The 18,847-nt window shown below is 33.6% G+C and overlaps 1 protein-coding gene and 1 non-coding gene across 2 annotated transcripts; one reads left to right on the forward strand and one right to left on the reverse strand.

Annotated features, from left to right (window-relative positions):
- Window positions 1–2,434: 2,434 nt before the first annotated feature.
- Window positions 2,435–4,591, reverse strand: LOC106385395 (S-adenosylmethionine decarboxylase proenzyme 4-like). Its single transcript, XM_013825319.3, has one exon. The coding sequence runs from the start codon at window positions 3,926–3,928 to the stop codon at window positions 2,864–2,866; it is 1,065 nt and encodes a 354-aa protein (XP_013680773.2). The 5' UTR covers window positions 3,929–4,591; the 3' UTR covers window positions 2,435–2,863.
- Window positions 4,592–15,576: 10,985 nt separating this feature from the next.
- Window positions 15,577–18,283, forward strand: LOC106383894 (the record flags this gene model as incomplete). Its single annotated transcript, XR_007318969.1, has 4 exons — window positions 15,577–15,827; window positions 15,938–16,288; window positions 17,503–17,787; window positions 17,887–18,283. It is a non-coding gene; the product is annotated as a BTB/POZ and MATH domain-containing protein 1 (transcript).
- Between the last annotated feature and the right edge of the window lie 564 nt (window positions 18,284–18,847).

Raw genomic sequence — 18,847 nt, forward strand, 5'->3', positions numbered from 1 at the left:
GGTTCTGGTTCTTTAGATACCAAAATTTTGAACCCGTTCGGATATTTAACTAATTTCGGTTCGGGTACGGTACTACTTTTTGGATCATATTTGGTTCGGTTCTTCAGGTTCTCGGATTTTTTGCCCAACCCTAGCAAAGCCAGAAAAAGTTATAGTAGGTTCAGGCCTGTCTTTGGGCAAGTGCAAGTGGTGCTTATGCATGTAGACCCGCCCGTAATAAACAAATGAACATATAATATAAATGTATTTAAAATATACCGACTGTACATAGTTGTACTAGTTTTTGAGTTGTACCAGTTTGTGCATAGTTGTACTTTGGCAGTGAAATCATAAAATATTAGTTGTATCACATAATAAATACATTTACCTCAGTTGTACCACGTATTTATGTTTACAAGTCTTTGCCCGGTTACAATGAAATCATCAATTTTGTAAAACTACATTTCATGTATGTTTTCCAAAAATTATGTGGACAAACAAGTTAACAAACATTAAAAGTATAAGGTAGATCATGTAAACTTATGGAATTGTGTAATAATTTTTATATTTTTTTTAAAAAACTTCAAATTAAATTAAGAAAAACTTTATGAGTACATACCAACTGGGATATATGATTGTTTTTCTCATATGAAATACCAAATTGGTTTTGTTAATTTCTGAAACGTCGAAGTTGTACTAGTTATACTAGTAATACTCGTCTAATATATAATAAAAGTTATATATATATGTATATATATATATATATCTATATATTGTTTATATGTCTAGTTATAAGGGTTGTACCAATATTTTCACATCATAGCTTTATAAAATATGTTCGATGTTTGATTATCATAAAAATATGGCTAATATAGTTAATAACCTTAAAAGTATAAAATATATAATATAAAATTAAATGTGTAATGCAATAATTTAACAAAAAATTGAAAAATCTTAAATGAATTAGATGACATTTTTGTCATCATATACCAATTAGAATATTTATTTTTTTATTTCATGTGTAAATTATAACATTTGTATACTAATTATATAATTTTTTAAAATGTTTAGTTTTACGAGTTATACTAGTTTTACCAACTCGAATGAGAGAATGAGATAAGGAAGATTGTGTAGATGTGAGTGGCTGAGATTAAAGAAAGAGAATGAGGGAGAATTAGACATGTGTGAAGTTGTATGGCCAAGATTAAAACATAGATGTGACAATCCAATGGCTCATATTACTTTTTCATTAATGGCAAAATCGTCATTTCCATTTAATTGGTCCATGTAGATTTTTTTTGGATGCTCTAGATTTTTTGACCATTTGGTTTATAATAGATTTTTGTCCCAGCAACTGTCATGTCTGCAGACTCTAAGCTTAGTGGCATTGCCAATAGAGCTTGTGAGCTCTAACAAACGTTTGCAGCCACTGAGGTATAATTTCTCGAGACTAGTTGTTTACAAAAGTGAAGTGTCAGAGTGGAGGGATTCCACTGATTGGTAACAAAACAATTTAAGTTTGGCTACTGGACATAATAATAAGATTTGGGTTTTTAAGCCTATTATTGTCACGTGCAAATTGTATTTTAGTATGTTGGGGATGGATAAAGAGTTTACATGCGCGATTATTAACTTTAACCATATATTAATTGACTTTTTTTTGGGTTCACCCCTCGGCTGAATCTTTAGGTTCACCAACTAATAGAAATTTATCATTTTAGATCTAGTATCTTTTAATTAAGGAAACAAAATAGCTTGCCAAATTATATTATGCTTTTAAAATAAAAAATAAAAAATTAAATAAATAAAAATAACAATAGTTCTAAAAAAATATTATTTAAAAAAATATTTATTTTTAAGATTTAGAGTTTAGTGTTTAAGATTTATGATTTAGAATTTATCCAAATGTTTAGTGTTTTTCCAAGGGTTTAGGGTTTACCTAAGGGTTTAGGGTTTACCCAAAGATTTAGGGTTTACCCAAAGGTTTAAGGTTTTCCCAAGGGTTTAGGGTTTAGAATTAGAGTTTAGGGTTTAGTGTTTTGTTGACAACATGTTTAGTGTTTTTCCAAGGGTTTAGGGGTTTACCCAAGGATTTAGGGTTTACCCAAGGATTTAGGGTTTAGGATTTGAATTTAGGGTTTAGTATTAGAGTTTAGGGTTTAGTGTTTTGTTGACAATATTTTTTTTTTTTGAATTCGTTTTTTATATATTATTTTTATTTATTTTTTAATTTTATTTTGAAAAAATAATATAATTTGCCAAATTATTTGGTTTACTTAATTAAAAAATATTAGATTTAAAATGATAATTTTCTATTGGTTGGTGAACCTTTTTGGGGGTGAATCCAAGAATAACTCATATTAATTTCCCTTTTCCAAGGTCAATAGCAAAAAGCATAACTTGAGAATATAAATATTTTGTTGTTTGAGATTTTTATAATAGTCTAAAGCACTTAAACATACACATTATTAGGTCTGAACCCATGTTATTTCTATTTATTTTCTTAAATATTTATTTTGACACTCGTAAATATACTTCGAACGGTAGTGAATGAATTAATTTGCACCCATCAAATTAAACCGTGTAACAAAAGACGGATATAGATATTTAAGATAATTTAAAATTTTAAAGATTTCAAAAACAAACATGAGAAAGAAAATAAAAAAAGAGCAGACATTTTTTACCATCCCCCACTAAAATTCTACAACACTGAACCTCAAAAATGCTTAGGCGTGACATTGGCCACAAGTGCAAAGTGGGGTGCATGATCATACGTTCCCACTTAATATATTTCCTTACCCAAGTCAACCAATCCTCTCCCTCCACGTCATCACCTCCCCTTTTCTTGCTCCTCTCAACTAATTAAAAACCTAAAACCCTTTCTTTACTGTTCTCCTCCCTCCGGCGAATAATATTTCCGGCGAGGTGTGAACGACTGAAAAACAACCGTTCCGGATCCCGGAAACTCATCCACAAGTCTGCTCCGACACTTAAGACCGAGCTTTTTAGCCAACACACGCTCCAAGCGCTTCGTCACCTCGTGGTCATAATCCTCGCCGCCGTAAGTGGTGGCGACGGAGACGCAATCTGGCCGGAAAACATCAATGGCGCGGGTCAACACCTCCGAGATATCTCCGTGGCCGTCGTCGTAGAGAGACAAACCGCACTCGAAGCTCGCGTAGCTGAAACCGTCTTCAGGCGTGACGTGGATGGTCGAGTAACGGTCTCCGTCGACTCCGTTCATCGAGTAGCCGCAAGGATCAAACGCGAAATCGCATATAAACGCGTTTGCGTTTATCATATCTATACCGCTCAGCCGCGTCATCTCTTTCCCAGCGGAGTCGCTGTTTTTACCGTCGCCTTTCCGTCTGAAGAAGCTCCGAACGTTGACTCGGTCAAGCTCCGTCATGCAGACCTCAACCACAACGAGCGGCTCGTCAGGTGCCACGTCAGCGCTCGCTGTGAACACGTGCCAAGCACGTGAATGGTTATTATTATTATTAGACGGCGTCATGACGGAGGCTTTACGGTAACGGAGGGAGTTGGGGAGGCTTTCTTCGACGATGACCACTTCGTCTTTGAAGCTGGTGTAAGGGAAAGGCTGCGCTTTCGGGAATATGAAGCTCCCTCGCGAGTAGCGACACGCGCGTAGCGTGAGGCTGAGGGTACGCGCGAGGTGGATGAACGGTCGGATTGATTTGAGGAGTTGCGTGGTGCCGCATGTTTTGATGATGATTTTGGTTGGGTAGACGAAGAGGCTCGACTCGGAGAGGACGTAAGCATCGAAGCTGTGGTTCGCTACGGCGGAGACCACGGTGCACTGCACTTCGTTTAGGACTTGGTCTAGTGATTCGAAGTCGATTAGACGGAGGCCCATTGGGTTGTTATTGGTTGTTGAGAAACGAAGTTCGAGTCTTTTCTCGAATCCCTCGAACCCGGACACTGCCATTGCAAGGTCAGAAGAAGATGGGTGAGTATAACAGAACAGAGGGGGTTGCTAGGACAGAGCAGAGAGAATGTGTGTGTGTAGAGAGAGAAGAGAGAGGTAGTGGTGGTCAGTGGAGGAGAAGTGGTATTTATAGGGAGAGATTCTGGAGGATATAGAGAAGGAGGAGCATGCGGGTTAAGAGACCAAAAAATCATGATTGCAGGCATAATGAAACGAGAAAGATGATGAGAGTTTGTGTCTGCTTTCTACGTGTTTGAATGTATGTATGTATGCGTGTATGTATCTATGAATATTATGTGTGTATGTGGGAGATTTAATGAGTATGCGTTTCTGATTCTGTTCTGTTTTCCTGTGTTCTGTAATGAGAAATTTTTGTAATGGGTTGTGCGTTTCTGACCTTTGTACAAAAACTTTTGGGGATAATTGGAAGAGTGGTGGTGGATCCAGCAAAAGATGGTACTGGGGTCAGAGGTGTCTTTGGGGAGAATCAAACCATGGTCTGGGGGGTTCAATGTTAAATTCACACCAACTGAAATTTATTGAGGTATAATCATACAAATTATAGTTTTTGTTATTTTGCCGGTGTCAATTGAATCGTCGCCTCTTCAAGTGGATCCATCCCTGGATGCATAGTATTTCAAAGACTGAAACTGAATATGTGGATAATTACAGAGTGGATCAGAGAGTTGATTATCCATATAAAATGTACCAAATTATAGATATTTTCAAAAATCTAGATATTTGCTCCGTGTTCAATTTTAGATTTCGAACGACTCTTCCTACAGTATTCGCACTCTAAAAACTTTGTTAAAGTTTGCATCCTATAATCTATAAATAGTTGTGTTGTCTGAGATTGAAAACTCATATCTAGCTATAGAACCCTTTAAATCTTAACCACTAAACTATAGTACTTCCGCCTTTTGGCTTGAATAGACTCAAAAAATCGTTATCGACCGTAACCTTCTAAAATATTCTTAGCACAAGTATTAGTTTCTTCGTAATTGGTTCCAAATACACGTTACCTATCACTCATCATTCCAAAATAAAGGACCCATTTTACGTGGCGCATATTAAATAATATAATCTGACTAGCTATATGTATAAACACTAAAACACACACACACTATAAAGATCTTGCAAGGCAGTGGAACAAGTGTCTGCAAGAAACATCAATTTTAGTGGCTTGTGTGTCAAACAATTGGCTAATGCACATACAGATGCAACCAAAGGTTAAAATTAATTGTTTATTTCAATATATATGCACGTAAACCTTATCTATTTTTTAAATATGGTTTTGACCAAAAACATGTTATTCAATATGGAAGTTTAAGCCCGTATAATACGAGAAACATACGTATTCAAGCTCCAAAATCTAAGAGAAGATAAGAACAACATCCTGAGTCAGATATATTTTTCCCAAACATATGGAAAATTTTCGAATTGAATACTTCATACATGACGAAAAGAATGAATAATTGGATGTAGCAGGAAGCTCTTTTTGGTTGGAAAGAGAAATGATAAATCGTGTGCTAATTTGAAGATGATTTTGTTGGGGGCTAACTTTAGAGAGACCTCATTAAAGTTCGAATCATAAGTAAGTCCATATTGTTGCCTTAAAAAGAATCATTAAACATTTACCCCTCAATTCATTTGACCACAACTAGCTTGGTCATATCCTTATACCTTATGTGTATATTATTACCAGAGAGGGATCAAGACTGCTAAAACGTAATAAATAAAGTTGAAACACAGAATAGTTAGTGACACCAAAAGAGAAAATGAGTATAGTTACAGAATGAAAGATAGATTGTTGGTATACATAACTAATCGCTCGTCCAACACCACTATTTGGTATTTTTAATCCGAGTTTCAATAATATATGTTTATTTATTTCTCGAGTTTGAATAATATTAAATGAATTGCAACTTAATATGTGTGTTAGTTTTATAGTTTATATCTGCATTCAATTTTTAACCAATTATAGTTATTTTATTTGATAGAGAAATTTACGCTCGATTATGTTTATTATTTTGCATCATTGCATGCTTCAGATAATTTAATTATATAAATTATGTTAAAATGTGGTATGGTTTCTGATTCTTTTTTTTGCTAGTATATGGTTTCATTATATACTTGATTTAGGTTCAAATGAAAGGTTTATGGACATTAAACACTCTTATAATTGTCCATTATGTAGTATGTACCAATGACAACCCTGATCACTGCAGACTTACACATTATCCAGCCGCCATTTAATTATTCATAGTAAATTGTATGCTTGTCGTCCAATATACAGTATTGTTAAGAAATCAGGATCAAGTAAGATTATGCTTAAAGTCAACTTATTCATCCAGTAAACCTATGGAGCTAGATTCACAAATATATCATTGCAACTATAGGCATTTTATTAATAATAATTTACCGGTAAAAGCATCTGAATCGGATGGTTATTATTATTACCCGGTTTTTTAGTTTATCAGGTTTTACTTCAATTACAAATGTCTTACTCCCTCTGTTTCTGAAATTATGATTATTTTTGGGTTTTTCTTTGTTCCACAAAGTAAGATTTTGTGTAATAATATTAATGTTTTTCATTTAAAATTAACTCAGTCAATGCTTATACATGAGAACTTCTTAAATGTTTTATGGGTAAAAGACAATTTTTTTGGGTAACGTTAAGTTTCTTACCAACTTCATTTTATTCTTTATAGTTTCCTTTCTTTCTGAAGTTCAAAGAAAAAAAATTAAGAAAATACCAAAAATAATGAAACAAAAAAAGAGGAAAACGTGAAAACAAAAATGAAACCAGAAGCAAGAATCTTCAAAGGTGAATCAAGAGATGTCTACAGGATCAAATCATACACCGCCCAAGAACTGGATTTGAACAAGGCGTACTATGATGAAGAGGAGCTTCATCCCAAAAAGAAGAAGGAACCTAATGTGATGGATCTGCTTAAAATTTACTTGCCTAAGTATTTTTAACATTTTGTTTTCCTGATTTTCTTTTAAGTTTGCTTTCTTTCTCTCTATAACTAAATAATTTTTCTTGTTTTGATTTAAGTCTCTAAGACCTTTGATGTTGTTTGTTTTCATGACGCTATAAGAAAGACTATGTAACATGGAAGAAAGATGATAATTTGGCTCCATTCTAAAATTCTACTTTTGGCTCCTTTCTAAATTTTACAAAGGATAGTTGGCTTCATTCTAAAATTTTGACTTTAATTGTACGAATAGTTTGGCTTCATGTTTGAAGTTTTTAACCAAAATTGAAATGATTTCTTACTAACTTACATTTAATGTTCAAGAATATGAAGAGGTGAGAAGGTGTGCGTAAATTGATTAAACTACAACAGATTTCATAGTAAAAATATCTATACATTAAAAACAAAAATTAGACAAAAAGTGCATTAATTTTTTCTTAATCTACGTAAAAACTCCAAAAATTCATATATTCAGGAACAAATGGAGTATATGTTTGTTAGATCGTTGGTTCAGAAATTTGTCGGGCGGGAACTTATCGAATTAACGGAAAAACAAGTTACTACCAAATAAAAAATGCTCAGGCGTGGCAACTTGCTAATTATATATTTTCCCTTTTCAATTTTATTAGGAAGGAATGAAATGAATGCTTCATTACGTGATACCAAAAGTGCCCTTTCAACATCATTTCTATTCTCCATGCAGTTTGATGTCTAACTCTGAATTCCGGCATTATCATTATCCATTATTTTTGCATGAATTATATATAATCTGCCAAAATTATCATTAGAAATGCATGTACTTGTGACTTGTGAGAATCACCTCTAATTCCAGTAGTTTACTCTTGATTGACTCCATTGATATATACTAATATATATCAGGTCAAAAACTCAAAGGTTAACTGATAAATTATAAATTTAATCATATTATCTGAATTACTTGAATTTGAACCTGAACCTAGTAATAAATTTGGAGGAAACATAAATAGTTTTTTTGGAGGAAACATAAATAGTACTTCTTCCGTTCCTAAAAGATCTATGTTTTACAATTTTCACACTTTTTAATAAAACATATTAAAATTTAACTATAAGTGCATAATATTTTGTAATTTTATATTTCCTATATTTTTAAACCAATAAGATTTTAAAAAATGCAATTAATGTTCTTGAACTTCACAATTTCTCATTATTAGTTGACAAAAATTGCATTGGAAATACAAAATATGTATCTTTTTGAAACAAAAGTTTTCTTTAGAATATAGATCTTTTAGGAACGGAGGGAGTATAATAGTTTCTTTTAGTTTATTCATTAGTCAATAGAATTATTTACATATTTGATAATATAAAATTTACCTGTGAAATAGATGCTAACTTTCCTAATTAATTACAAAAATATATCCAAAGCGATCTGATGTCAAAAAAGAAAATGTATATTCAAAGCGATCTAGGATCCCCGAGATCAACACCTAATTCAGTTATTAAGCATTTTATCTAATGTTCATACTGCTTATTCTTTATACCACAGACAAAAGTTTTAAATAGATGAACTATTTGAGTCTCACCTAACTATTCAATCATGTACCTGATATACATAGACCTCATTTCATGCACATTAATAAATCATCCTAATTAAATATCTAATATCTTTCCATCTAGTTATGCCATTTTAAAACAGTATTACAAAAACAGTTATCCCATAAAAGAGCAAAAACTAAGCAAGGCATGAATTCATTGACTTGAGCAGACGATGACCTTTTGATAAATGCTAATTCTACTTAATTTGGTAGACTAAATTATGATGGTTATTACATAGTCACCAATATACGAGTTCATAGGTAAAAAGGATTTGGGACCAGATAGTTTGTCTATAGCTTTATATTCTAAAAAAGAAAAGTAATCGATTGGTCTTAATGCTTAAAATTTCTTCCTCGTTACTATAGATGGTATTCTTAGCTTTTAATTTAAGTTAGTTTTTTTCCAAAAATTACCACAGTTATAAACTTTTAAACTGAACCGTAGTCTAATATAAACAAATAAACGATTGATTGGGTTGTGATAATTAGAATATAAAAGTTATACAATTATGGTAGTCGACGTGGAGTAGTGCTGATATGACTGTATCTTATATAAACCAATCATCGGTTAATTTTCTTAGATATATTTATGTTGAAAAACAAAAAAGCTCTCAATATCTCATGTGTCAAGCATGATTAAGGACATCAGATTTGTAAAGAAACCCGCATAGTTTGGACTAAACTTTTAATCAACAAATAAAGGTTTGGACTAAACTAAAATACCATAGTAACCAAAACCAGCCGAACTGCTGACACCTAAATATACGTTAATTACTTTAACTTTGGAGAAAGAATGAACAGAAAATACTATATAAGAATATAGAAAGACAAAACAGGGAGGAAATGTTTTAGGGTAGCAGCGCAGTAAGAATTATGACCACAATCCCACGTATAGAGAGCTGCAAGCGCACCCACCAATCTTCTCTCTCACTAGTTTCTTCCATCACTCCCACTCCCACACCCACACATACTTATTTACTATTAACCAACCAATTAATTAAAAAAATCAAACGAGAATATTCCACCCATACTTTAGTTACACAATAAACAAAATTTGAATTCCACAAGATTAGCTATACAGTATTACTTTTTGAAACTAAACTAAGTTATATTGTAACGCATGACCGGCTACAGTTAATGGGTTTCCACGCTCACTCACTCGGTTGGTGTGCTTCATATGTGCGCATGGCGGTATATTAATTTTTTGGAGGCTCCTAGGACTTGTCTATTAACTCTTAATCAACCACGTAACATTTTTCTGTGCTTTGATCTCTCTCACACGATATGGTAAATCATTTTTCGATAGGTCAATTATCTTTCCACTACTTAAATTCAAACGCGCTTAACTCTTGAATTCTTTCTAACAAAATGTATTAATCCATTGTTATAGAAAGTTTTCTCTAACAAAAATGTATCTACTTCAAGACTATTTTTGTAGAGTTTCTCTAACCAAATGTATTTATTTCAAGACTCGTTCTACATTTTGTAGAGTTTTGATTAACTCTGAAATAAAATTAACTAATAATCAAATTTATTTTCATACAATATTTGTTCTTAGTTCCATAGTTTTCCGTGGGATATTTATTAACCGTTTATTTGACATGGTTCAAATCATCTAATCAATTTAGTTTGTACATCATGCAACAATTCTCCGGTTTTAAACATGGGACTGGATTTTTTTTAATTATTTCTCCATTAACGAGTGTTTATGTAAAGTTTTTTTGTCAGCAGTTTATGTAAGGTTCTGAATGCATTTACGTTTACAAACCTACATTTCTTTTTTTTAGCATTATTGTTTAATAATGCATGTATTAATTCGTTTTTGTGGGCAAACTGTTTTTGTAATCAATTCTTTTTGTTTTAGCATTCACGATATTTAGTGGTTTTGGGTTAACACATCATGTTTGTTAGCTTTTGAAATTGAGGTAGTGAAAGTCCTTGGAGCAATGGATCTAAACTTCGAAGACATTGTATCATAAAAAGGTCAATCACGGATATCCATTATATAACTGTACCACGTGACTTAATTCATCTTACACATATAATCTATTCTATTAAAATAGCAGTGTGACTTATTGATAAAAATATGGTCCAACTATTATTTTTTTTATCTTTATCATTATTTAGAATATTATTTATTATGATTTATGCCATTAGACGTATATTTAAATTACCAATTGAAAAGACTTAAAAAGATGTAAAAAAATATATATATCCGCCCTTTTTAAGGACGGGTCAGAATCTAGTAATAATACAAAGGAGATGTCTAAGATTTTCTGTTAAAAAAACATTCTCCACAAAATCTATCCTCTCTTTTTAAAGCCGCGTGCTGTATTTTTTTTATTCCCTTAAAAGCTAATCTATTCAGGTTTGGGTTAACAATTTCTTTTTCAAGTTTCGAAGTATACTTCTTCTTCTTCTTCTTTTTTTAAGAAAAAGGGTTATTTAGAAGTATACTATAAATCACCAAAACGCCTAAGTTATACTTCCTCCAAGGCTCCACTTCAAAAAATATACGTTTTGTAGTTCTCACATATAAAAAGCATAACAAAATTTGACAATATAAGTTTTGAAAATTAAAAGTTCAAACCAACCAAAAAATAAATATGGGCATTGGTGTTTGTATCTAACCCTAAAATATTATGGCTACCTAGCTCGATTAGGCAACACAATAATTCATAGAAAATTAATCGAAAGTATGTTCTAATTTAGAAGATCTCGAAGATGTTTGGAAGTTGAAGATAGTCAAATTAATCTTATTATCCTCTTTTTGCGAGCGTTTATATAACCTTTCCAGGAGTTGTATTTTTTTCTTTGTAAACAATATTTTCTTGCGCAATAAATTGAACATTCCCGGAAAAAAAACTATCGCTTTGACCCCTAAAAAAATTACTGCCAAAAAGTTGAAGCATGATATATTTAGGTACGAGTCTTCTTCTTCGTCTCAATATATATTGTGGGGCCAGCAATTTGGTGGGAACCGTCGACGTGGAAAAGGACCCACATAAGAGTTGAGATTCTTACAGCATCATTGGAAATGCGCCCTAAGCAGACGACAAAAGAGGAAAGTAGGCCCATGACTTATGAATTCAATTCTTAAGACATTGACATGTGAACCATAGTGGCCCTACTCAAGTCAGTCTTGTTTTTTTTTTTTTTTTTTATAACTCTGTTATCTGGGCAGCGTTCCCAACTATCTCCCGAAAAGAGTCCAGCGCCCCAATAGAAGGGATGTTAAATCCGTTGTGGCTAAGGCTCAAACCCGGATGACGGGCAGTACAGCTTTACCTCTTTTACCACCAAGCTACGAACTCTTGGTTTCAAGTCACTCTTGTTGGCGACAACTACGCTTATGTTTGGTAAGTTTGTTGTTTCTTTGACAATATATTTTCTTTTTATAAAATCAATATTATTTTTATCGAAATTGATCTAAGTAATTGACGGAAAACCAAAATTACGTGTATTAGGAATTTGTTATATGTGGTAATTTTATATTACGATTTATATATATATTGGATGTTTAGCCTAAAAATATAAAGCATATATATACAGTTCTAACTAAACACACATATTATATATATAACGGGTCCTTATATATAACTGCAATTTATATTTTTAAAAATTGGCCTTAGCCATCACTCACGATTTATTGCACACATTTGATGAAAATGCTATAGGCGGAGGCAACAAAATTTTTTAGAAGGGTCAAATTGATAACAAATGTATTTTGTATGGGTCAATAAGCCAAATTCATCATATTTCTTTTGGAAACAGAAGTAAAAAAAAAAACTTTTTTTGCACAAAATCACACGGGTCATTTGACCCTCTGATATCACATTGGCTCCGCCGTCACATTCTAACCGCACATAGTTAAAAGAAAATATCGCTCTGAAAAGTTAATTATTTTTTTGTTAATGTGATTAGTTCTAGATGATAAACTATGTTCGTGGTCAGATTTTCTTTTTAACTTTGGAACCCCGAAAAAAAAAGGTATTCAAATTATTTAACATATTGGTTGATATTACCCCAAAAAAAACCCCAAACCAAATTTTGTAGTCTGAAGGTTGCGACCAAGGTGACTTTAAGACACATCAAATCATCAGGTAAAAACATTTTTCATCTCTTTTTTTTTTCTCTATGTTTTCTTTGCTGTATGCTTTACGGCCAAACCGAAAAAGAAACAACAGAAATAGATTGAACATATGTTAATGGGACTTCAATCCAACTCAAAGAATTTTATAAAATGACACTCTAAGTAACTTTCGATGGTTTAAGCATGATTGTTAGTAGATTAAAAATAGTATAGTAATTACGTTCTCTTTAGCCATCTACATGTGTGTGAGAGTGCATATATAACAAAAAAAAAAAAAAAAAGCAAATTCGCTTACAAAGATAAGAATTATAAAACATTACCAAGACATCCAAATGACCATGATTCAACCGTCATATATGATATATATCAAAAGAAAATTAATAAAAAACAAAACTGGACATATTTTTCAATTGAAATTTTTTAATGAAAAATATAACACAGTATTTGCTATAGAAGTAGTGTAAGTTAATATTGTTACTTATTAGTAAATGGAGCGTAAAATAAAAATGAGAGTAGATGAAGCTGGTTCTAATGAGGATAAATTGAGTGCCACTGTATCATGCGCATACAAGTTTATATTCAATAATAATTAAGCAAAGAGCCCCACTCTCTTTTAGACACCTTAATTCATCACTATCTCATGTTGTGCTCCCAACAATCTTTCTCATTATCTTTATAAATAAGTTTTTTTGCTCGTCAATATTCATCTCCAAGGAAAGATGAAAAAAAAAGAAGCGCATCTGGAGAACGGAGACAGTGCATGCGTAATAAGATCAAGAGTTTAAGATGTGTCTCGAGTCCAAAAACCAAATCCACGATCAATCTCGATATCCGATTGTGTTACTATTTGGTTTTGAAATCTATATAATAGTCAGAGTACGTACTTGTGTCTTAGGCATCTTAGCAAAGAAATAAGTACTTGTATAGTTTTCTTATGAGGTTGTTGGGTACATATAAGGCAATTTATTATTCGATGCAAATCATTCCTCGTGCCTCTTATGCTATGTTTTCCTTTCTTTATTATAAACATCAGAATCCGTATTTTCAAATTTGATTATCTTTTGAGAATTAAAATAATTAAAAAAATTAAGAATTAAGGACAGGAAAGAATCTGATGAACCCTTATGGTTTCACCAAGATTAATCATTCCACTGAAAGGGCTAATACATGCATTATACACTCTACTTTCTTCATTATTTAATACGTTTAAATGGTTTAATACTATCTGAACAAAAAAAATGGTTTGTACTCTTTTTTTTCTTTCTGGTAATGAAGTTTATAGGACCAAAAGTCTATATCCACAACTATATTTCTTTTGTTGACTTGTAGTGATTGAATGCGTACATCTACGTGTAAAATTGATTTGATTTAAGTGGTGAAACAATTAACCAAGTAATATATATATATATATATATATATATATATATTAAACGCATGCATATATGTCGATAATTAACATGCTTCAACCGCAGCGAACGCTCGCTATATATCATCCAAGGTCGTAGACTCTACGAACATCAAGTACATCCTTATCCTGGTACATAATTTGATTTTATAAAGTTGCCACAATAATGAGACGTGCTTGCGTAAGTATGCGTCATCTCTTTGGCATATTGTGCAAATCCAACAAGACATATTATTATATGTGACACTTTTGTAATGGAGAGACTTTCAAGAGATTTGGTTCAGTCTTTTTTTTTTTTTAATACGATAGCTGATGATGAGAGAAGGGTGAAGCATGGAGGCCATCATGTTCCCTCTTCCCCGAGCCCTCAGTCCACTTCAAAAGGTGTCTGATTCTCTCTTTTGAAGTTACTTCATGTATATATAGTTTACATTCTAGATATTTTTTTGGCGTCTGTTTAGTACATTATAGATTTCACGTATCGTTTAGTACATTATAGATACATTTAATCTCATCTACGCTACTGCTTTCCATAGCTGCTGTTGAAATCGTTGTATTTAATCTTGGGTTTTCATGTAAAAAGAAGGTAAAGAAATCCACTTTGGATTTCGCAATGCGTACTGCTGAACGGGAAGGATTATCAATAACTTGGAACTCGTAAACTATATATGATGCATTGACTAATAGTCAGTCAATTTAGTATATTAAGAATCTTGATTCGACGGATCCGTATATCCAGGAAATTTATGGTACGCAATTCCGGATCCGTCGGATCCGTGGATTTAATATCTAGATCCGGATTCGTGATTTCCAGATATCCGAATTTCGGATATCCGTTTCGATATTCTATTACCCGCAGATATCCGGATCCGGATTCGGATCCGTAAAAATAATTTTTTTTTAAATACTAATTTTTTAATATAATACATAAATTAAATATTTATACAAGATTTATAAATATATATATATATATATAATATTGTAAAAACTAAAGTATAATATTATAAAATTAATTTATGTATAAATTAATACATCAAATATAAATATTAATGAAATTTAAAAATTTAATGTGTTTTAGAAATAAGGATACAAATCCAGATATCCGGATCTGGATCGGTTTGGACGGATCCAAGATTTTACTATCCGGATTTGGATCCGAGCATCCCGAATATCCTATTTTCGGAACGGATCCGAAGCGGATCTCGGATCGAATCCGGATCTCCGATAATAAGTCCTATGCGTGTTCCCTCATACATTATTTCATGCGATGTTATATGTGGAATATGCATGTTAGCTTTGGCTTGTGGTATATACATATAGGTATATTCTAACTAATAATTCATATATATAGATGGATATATGGGTTGATGATTATCCTACTAATAAGCCCCTACAGTACTGTCAATCACAATGTCATGCGGGTATCAATTATCGACTCCTATAGAATGAAACATATGTTTGATTATAATAAATCATATACGGCCCAATAAACAACAAATAATTAACGGCCCAAGGTGGGAGAGATGTGAAATTTTCCTTCTATTTTTTCGTGCACATCACAATGATTTTTGAATTATACATTGACGGATGCTATTTAAATTATACACGTCGGAGGTTACTACTCTTGGGCTATCTACTTCTACCCAGACGGCAAGAGTCCGGAGCCGGAGGATAATACGTCTTACGTCTCTCTGTTCATTGCCCTCGCGAGCGAGGGAACCGATGTGAGGGCTTTGTTCGAGCTCACGCTTGTGGATCAGAGTGGTAATGGGAAGCACAAGGTTCATAGCCATTTCGAAAGAGCACTCGAGAAAGGACCTTATACTCTCAAGTATCGTGGAAGTGTGTGGTGAGTACTTCTCTTCTCTCTGTTCCTGGAAAGGTTCAAACTTGCAATAAAACAACACATTTTTGAGTGGTTTCAGTGTTGATAATGTATCTGATGGTTGTTTGTTTCAGGGGATACAAGCGGTTTTTCAGGAGGTCTGGTTTAGAGTCATCAGACTATCTCAAGGACAATAGTCGCTTGGTTCGTTGCCGTGTGGGTGTGGTGAAGTCGTGCACGGAGGGACCGAGGGATTACAATATCTCTGTACCAGTTTCCAACTTGCGCCAACAGTTGGGGAAGCTTTTGGAAAGTGGAAAAAATGTTGTGATGTTACTTTTGTAGTCGATGGAGAAACATTCTATGCGCACAAACTGGTTCTTGCAACGCGTTCTCCAGTTTTCAAGGCGCAGCTTTTTGGCCCGTTAAGAGACAGGAATACCGATCGTATAAAGATAGATGACATGGAGTCCCCCATTTTTAAGGTCCTCTCTTGTAACTCTCTTCCTGTGATTACATCTGTTTGGTCTTGGAATGTGTAAGTAGATATCTACAGTCCATGGGTCTTATAGGAAGAGATAGATAGATTTCTTGGTTCATTGTCTTTTTTATTCCGGGTGAGTGATTGTGGTGTCATACAGGATTTTGTGTTGACGAATGTACCATCCGGGATCTTCTCTTGAGGCGCTACTCCTGTTGTCTGAGTTTACTCACCCGGGATAAGGTTCTTTCTGTCTGCTTATCTTCCTAGTTGGTTACATGAATGTCTGTTAGCATATTAGTGACGTTGGCTGGATACTTGAGTGCCATAATAGGTTTTGTGATGTAATGAATCTATATCTGTATGTCCTATAAGTTGCTTCTAAGTATATTAGTCATTATTTTAGGTTTAGAGCATTTTTATCTCAGTTTCTCTTTATGGGTTTTTAGTATAATAGACCATTTAATTAAATGAAAAAGAAATAAATAGACTGTAACCGATCCTTAATTGGAGATTTTCGGAACCGTTTTGAAAGAGGTTTCCAAAGATACGTGTCAGCGTAGGAGTAAAAGTTGGAATTTTTATGTTTTTTATTTTTCTTCATCTCATTAATTCTTTCTTTCTTTCTTCGTCTTCTCCACTCCTCTAATCAAGAGTCTGTTCTGATCGGAGCCAGCGCCTCTAATCCTCTCGATGTACTCGTCATTGGCGGTGGAGCCACTGGTTCTGGAGTGGCTCTCGACGCTGTGACGCGTGGCCTCCGTGTGGTCTGGTGGAGCGGGAAGATTTCTCGTCGAGGACGTCTTCGCGTTCAACGAAGCTTATCCATGGAGGTAAAAGCGTTTGAACAATTGCTTTGGTTTACTAGGTGGAACTGAATGATATGATCTTCTATAGCTTCGATTCTCATGTTTCTTCGTTATTTCTCTTTCTCATCTTCTCCGAGCGATCCTTCTTAAAAAAAAAGTTTATAGAATTTTTTTTTTTAAGAACCCTTAATTAAAAATCTAGCATTGGAGGCACAAAATTGAACAATTTCTTAACTAGAGTTCTTAAGTCTACTAAGTACACTTTGTATACTTAAATAATCATCAAGAAACACTAATGGTTTCTATGGATAAAGATGCTCTTAGATCCTAACTCCTGGTAGTTTTGTTGGGCGATGTGTTACCCTGATACAAATTCTTTTTTCCCCTTTTTTTTATTGCCCGTGTGCAGGTTTTGCTCCATTTTATCTACTGGGACGAATTGCCTGATATGCAAGAGTTAATAGGCACCGACTCTAAATCAGCTTCTACTCTTGTGGCTCAGGCGCTCAGCATCTGCTTGCAGCGGCAGACCGGTATGCTCTTGAGCGGCTTAAAGCGATCTGCGAGTCAAAACTTTGCGAAGGAATCACCATAAACACGGTTGCAACGACCTTGGCCCTAGCGGAGCAGCATCACTGTTTCCAGTTAAAAGCAGTCTGTCTCAAATTCGTTGCCTTGCCAGAGAACCTGAAAGGTAAAAAAAGAAGGATCACTCTTTTTTTGCAGTTCGGGGTCAACTCTCTGTTTCATCTAATGAGGTTTATGTTTTTTTGTTTCCTCTTGTTTTTATCAGCTGTGATGCAAACAGATGGGTTTGATTATCTGAAAAGAAGTTGTCCATCTCTACTAACTGAGCTATTGGAGTATGTGGCGAGGCTTAGTGAACACTCTGTTATTGCATCGGGGCATCGAAAAGAGGTAGTTGCTGATGGTTGTGATGTCAATGGAACAAGAGTGAAGCAACGGTTGCATTGAGCAGATTTGTGCATTGTATCGTCTCTAATGGCTGATCTGAATCAATCTGATCCAGCAAGTACACTTGTCTTTTTCAGTGCTTTCTATTAAAATCAAAGATCCAATGGAATTTGGTGATTAATCTTGGTCCATTTATATACTAGTTAAGCTTAACTTGCAATTGGAGAGCCTAGATGTCCACACATATAAAGCATATAAAGGTTTTTAATTGGCAATTCAAACTATACCGTCGTTTTGAATTGCTCTCATTATTAAGATGTGAAAGACATAAACCAAGTATCTACACATTAGCATCATTTTCTTTATCCCCTCTTTGTAAGGAGTGTTTCCCCTCCAAACGTCAGATGAAGATGTATGTTCATATCTATAACCGTTTTGCTATCCGTTCGGGGCTTGAACATGCAATGAATTACGTTTCAACGATATTCTGAAATGTGAATTGGGTATCAAGGTTAGAATTTAAAGTGACTATCTCTCAAGTTGTGGTGTTGCCACGAATTTTGTTTCGACGCATTCTAATTTTTCTCTGAATTCGTTGTCAGTTTATCTTAGAGTTTTTTGTACATCTAGTTTATGCTTTATTGTATGTTGTCGTAGAGTTTGGTTAAACTCTCTTCCATGTTGTAGCTAAACTATCTTCCACAGTCCAAGTTCTTGAGTTGTGTTAAAAAAGCTATCTACACTTTAGTTTATGAGTAGGTAATCAGTTTGCACAGTCTGCACCGGTCTAAAATATCAAATTATAGTAACTAATGGTGTTATTTTCAGTTTTGAAAACT

Source organism: Brassica napus, chromosome C2, assembly GCF_020379485.1.
Source record: "Brassica napus cultivar Da-Ae chromosome C2, Da-Ae, whole genome shotgun sequence".
Lineage (NCBI taxonomy): Eukaryota > Viridiplantae > Streptophyta > Magnoliopsida > Brassicales > Brassicaceae > Brassica > Brassica napus.

Excerpts from the sequence above, each read along its gene's own strand:
- LOC106385395 (XM_013825319.3), bottom strand. The coding sequence starts at position 3,928 with ATGGCAGTGTCCGGGTTCGAGGGATTCGAGAAAAGACTCGAACTTCGT.